This window comes from Fukomys damarensis, unplaced genomic scaffold, assembly GCF_012274545.1.
Source record: "Fukomys damarensis isolate Sample0158 unplaced genomic scaffold, DMR_v1.0_HiC HiC_scaffold_20, whole genome shotgun sequence".
NCBI classification, from domain to species: domain Eukaryota; kingdom Metazoa; phylum Chordata; class Mammalia; order Rodentia; family Bathyergidae; genus Fukomys; species Fukomys damarensis.
The window spans coordinates 20,465,883-20,470,643 of record NW_022900932.1 but is presented as its reverse complement, the minus strand read 5'-3'; the positions used below and the strand labels follow the sequence as shown (position 1 = coordinate 20,470,643).

Genomic DNA, 4,761 nt, shown 5'->3' with positions numbered 1-4,761 from the left:
AGTAGATAAAAACCCATCCAATTGTTTTGTTTTGTTTTGTTTGTTGTTGTTGTTGTTGTTGCTTGAGACAGGGTCTCGCTATTTAGTTCAGGCTGGCCTCGAACTTGCCACAATCCTCCCGCATGCTGGGAATATAGGAGCCGCCAGGCCCAGACCCATCCAAATTTTTAACTCCAAACTTCCCAAGACTGAATAAAATGAGAAGAAAGGGAGGTTGAGAAAAGAAGGAAATCTGTGCTTATAACATCTCCCTTCAGGGAGCACAGGCTCAGGAAAGGGGCTGTCTTAGGAAACAGGGTCTTCTGAGTGGCCCAGGACTCTCCGTTTCCTCCTGCTAGTGGCTCTGGCAGGTGTGACACCCCAGCACCACCCTCACCCCCACCATCAGCCCCTCCCTGCTTCCCCAGGAATTCCTGGATGTGGTCTGGCTCTTCCTAAAGGTGCAGGCACCTCACAGTCCCAGCGCCCCAGAAGGGTCCAGGAGGTGGGTGCCTGGTTGCTTAAAGGCAGTGCCATGTCTGAAAAGATGGGCTCCCTAACGAAACACAAAGAGCCTCCTATCCTACTTACAATGCATGAATCCATCTCACAGGTAGAACTCATCTGGAGCTGTATCCCCCAGCTCTGTCCATGGCTCAAACCTGGGGGTAATCAGAGGCTTCAGCAGGCAAAGTCTTGGTATGAAGGACTGTGTTTGTGATGCCCCTATATTTAGGTCCGATTTTACAATTTGCGACTTTTTTCTACTTGATCCCACCTTGATTTTCCTTACTTGGCTGTTTTATCTTTATGAATATTTTAAACCTCAGGGTCCCCTCCCCTTTTCTTCTACTACTGGTCGTGATTTCCAGTTTTTAGGGCAATATCTGTCTCTGGTTGGGTAATATTGAGAAAGTCCCAAGGTGGTTTATCCTGCACACCTAGCTGTTTTGTTTGAGTCTAGTAGGTGAACACGCTCACCACTATACAATGGAAACCCACGTAGCTGTTTTGTTTGAGGAAAACTTGGGGTGCAAAGTGTTCCTGCCCTTGTGACCTTTGTAGCTCATGCCTCATGCTGTGGTAACCAAAAGGTGAAGGGAGATTGTGGCCATGCAGTGCATTCCATATCCACAGGGCGTGTCCACCCTTTGATGGCTTTTTTCAGGTGGTTTCCTTGGAGACAGACTTGCTAATTCTCCCCACACACAGACCCACACTTAGCAGTAACTGAAAAAAGCACATAATTGGTTTAGTGCATTCACTAGGAGGTTGGTGTAAACCTGCACAGGGAACTCTTCAGAACCAACTTCTTAGGGGGAACCTAGCTTCTTTTCCAAAACCTTTTGAGTGCATTTCCGCAAAACTCAAAGTATCTAGAAGGACCTCAAGAGTATTAGCCACCTCCCCTGTTGTACTGATGATGTCCCAAGGACCAGGCAAATGACATCAGGAGTTCACATTGCTAGTTAGGCAGAAGTGGGACATGACAGTGTTTCCTGTCCCTGGCCTGGGCTCTTCCTACTCTTCCAAGACCCTGCGTTTGAGCACCACCACCCAGCTAGCGAGCATGTGGTGTGAGGACAGGGACCATTTAACATTGCTGTATGTCCTCTCTCCTTCGGGGCAGCAGGTGCTCTGGGAATTTGCCAGGGCTTGGCCTCTGTTTCCTCAGTACAGTCACATTGATGGGTAATGTCCTAAAATGCAGGAAGGCGCCTCTGTAAGTGGATCAGTGAATGGAGCAGCCTCGGGCATCAGGAACACTACAAACATGCCGCATTGTTTTGTCCTTGTGTCTGACTGCCAAAGAGACAACATTTGCCAGGCATGGTGGTGGTACATGCCTGCGATCCCAGCACTCTGGGAGGCTGAGGCAGGAGGATCAAAATTTCAAGCCTAACCTGGGAAAATTAGCAAGTCTGTGTCTCAAAAAGCTAGGCAGTGTGAAGGCCCTGGGATTAATCCCCAGTACTATTTTTGCTTATATTTGACTAATGTATACTACATTCTTTGGTGGCAAAGACACATAAAATAGGGAAATAGCAAGTACATAGAAGCGTTTGAAAATATCATGTAAAGTATGTGATAAATGCCCTACACACACCTCATTCACCTCAGGAATAGGTGGGTGTTGCACAATTCCATAGTTACTATAGCAAGCTCGTGGGTCAGAAGAGCACTGTCACACCCTGTAGAAAACCAAACTTTATACCCACGCTTTCATCCAGGTTAAGTGAATCTCAGTTTTGTATCCATTCCGTGTGTTTGCTTTCTTCCCCCATAGTTTTAGCCAATTTCTTGGACATTTTCATTGCCATCTTGGCTTTCGGTTAAGATGACACAGTGAGAATGTGAGGCCACGTCAACAGATAGAAACAATTTCAATTTATTTTGACTTTCTCGTTTTCCATCTCCAGAAGAAGGTTGTTGTTCTGAAGCAAAGAGAGGTGGTTCATTAACACATTTCCTAGAAAAATGTCTGTTTTCTTTACTTAGGTCCTGTTTATTTATCCCTTGTAATTTACTTCTACTTATTCTGAATTATATTGCATTTTTTGGCCGCAGTATTCCCTCAACCAACAGTTCAAGCCCACCCACGCTCTACTACAATTCCCTGGATTATTTTTAGCCTTACAAAGACCATGTCTAGGAGGATGTAGTGACTTTATCATCACACAAAAGACAGCTTCCCTAAGTAATGGTGAATCATATACCTGACCCTTGGTGTGTGGTACGGAAGTCTCCTCTTCGTGCTGACATGAAATTTCTTCCCAAAATCAATCTGGATTCCCCATGCCAAGGAGTGGGAGCTTGGATTATATTACAGCTTTCCTTTGCTGTGTCTGATTATTCTGCAGAAGCATGTGTAATAAAACCACCCTTTCTGGCCTGTTCCAGCTTCTAAGAACACTACCAGTATCAGAGAATTTAGAAAAATGTTTCCATCTGAGAAATGCACGTTGGTCCAAGTTCTGTCGGTAAAAATTAATTGTTGTGCTGGGAGTAGTAGTGCATGCCTGTGTGGTCCCAGCTTCTCCGGAGGCTGAGGCAGGAATCTTCCTTGAATCCAGGAGTTCGAGCACCACCTGGCCACAGACTGAGACCAGGTGTCAAAAAATAAACCAAACCTGCACCCCCTAAAGCATTGCAGATCTGTTCTCTAACAGTTTTGAGGTCCAAAATCAGGCTCAGTGGGCCCAAGTGAAAATGTTGGCAGGGTGGGTCCCTCTGGAGGCCCCAGAGAGTCTGTTTCCTCCTGCCCTTGGGTATCTTACTGCTCATTCTGATCCCCTGCCTCTATATAAGGACCCAGTGATCCTATCAGGCCACCCAGATAATCCAGGGTAATCTCTTCATCTCGAGATCCTTAATCGCCTTCTCAAAGCCCCCTTGTTGTACAACATAACACCCACAGGTTCTGGGAGGAGGAGGTGGGCATCTCTGGGGATGCTTGTTCAGCTGACCACAGGACCACCACCTCTCCATGACAGCTCTCTGTGATCTCTTGGGTCTGGCCAGCTCCGTAGGGAGCGCCTTGTGGGTGGGCCTGTCAGTGTCCTGCAATGAGCCATGCCCAGCTTTGAGCCCTAGCACTGCACCTGGGTCTCAGCCACCTCTGCTGGGCAGATGGATGTGTCACAGCAGTGATGGTTCCAGCCACCCTCAGTGAACCACCCTGCCTTCTTTCCTTTACAGCATTGTCTTAGTGTCAGGAGCCCAGCGTGCCAGCAAGCTGAGAGGGAAACCGAAGCAAGATGTCGGGCCGGAGCGGGAAGAAGAAAATGTCCAAGCTGTCCCGGTCAGCGAGGGCCGGAGTCATCTTCCCGGTGGGGAGGCTGATGCGATACTTGAAGAAAGGGACATTCAAGTACCGGATAAGCGTGGGCGCTCCCGTCTACATGGCGGCAGTGATCGAGTACCTGGCAGGTAATCAAACCCCGGAGGGCGGGGCAGGGATGCCAGGTCCCCTGTGCCTGGCTCAGGGACACAATGGGTGGTGACAGGGCTTCAGCTGGCCTGTGTGGTCCTCGTCAGTGTCTGCAAGCTTCTGGGGAGAGCAGAGGGTGCAGGAAGGACAGAGGATCAATGTGGAAGACAGAGCCTCAATCAAGGGGCTCTTCTAGGCCTGTCAAGAACAAGATGTGTCTCATCTAAGCAAGTACAGTCTACAGACTTCTAGGATCCTGAGCAAGAGAATCCTACTGGGAGGATTTTCTAAAAGGAGACCTTCACTTTATATCACATTGCTCATTAAACATCGGTTTCCCTTCCTGCGGTGATGGTGCACATCTATAATACCAGTATGTGGGAGGCTGAAGCAAGAGGGTCCCGAGTTCAAGTCCAGCCTGGTTTATGTAGTGAGACCAAAAAAAAAAAAAAAAAAAAAATCCATTTTCCTGGTATATTTAAACCAGGACTCAACATCCATGAGTAATGTTTCTCTCAACATGGAAGGCATCTTCAGGTCATTCATGAAGGCCCTGAGTTTGCCCTGCATTACTGAAATGGTCCTCATTCTGTCGGTACATAGAAATTCTGTTGGTTGTTAAACCATTTTTTTCACTAAAAGTTGAGATTTTGAGTATGTGTGTTTTTCTTTATTTCTAGTTAGCTTTTTTGGTTGTTCTCAGAGTTAAACAGAAATCAAATTTCTTCATGTTAAGGTTGCTTTTTTAAGAAACATGTATAGAAATAAGATATATAAGGGCCAGGGATTTAGCTCAGTGGTTCCACTGCCTGCTTTGCAAGCATAAGGCCCTGAGTTCAATCCCTGGTACA

The 4,761-nt window shown here is 47.1% G+C and overlaps 1 protein-coding gene across 1 annotated transcript in view; it reads left to right on the top strand.

The window, feature by feature from the left end:
- The first annotated feature begins 3,663 nt into the window (after positions 1 to 3,663).
- The window catches only part of LOC104849537 (core histone macro-H2A.2), a 28,899-nt gene continuing 27,801 nt past the window's right edge, over positions 3,664 to 4,761 (top strand). Inside the window, exon 1 of the mRNA XM_010606029.2 lies at positions 3,664 to 3,909. Within this exon, the coding sequence (XP_010604331.1) occupies positions 3,738 to 3,909 (172 nt within the window). The 5' untranslated portion in view covers positions 3,664 to 3,737. The remainder of the gene's footprint in view (positions 3,910 to 4,761) is intronic.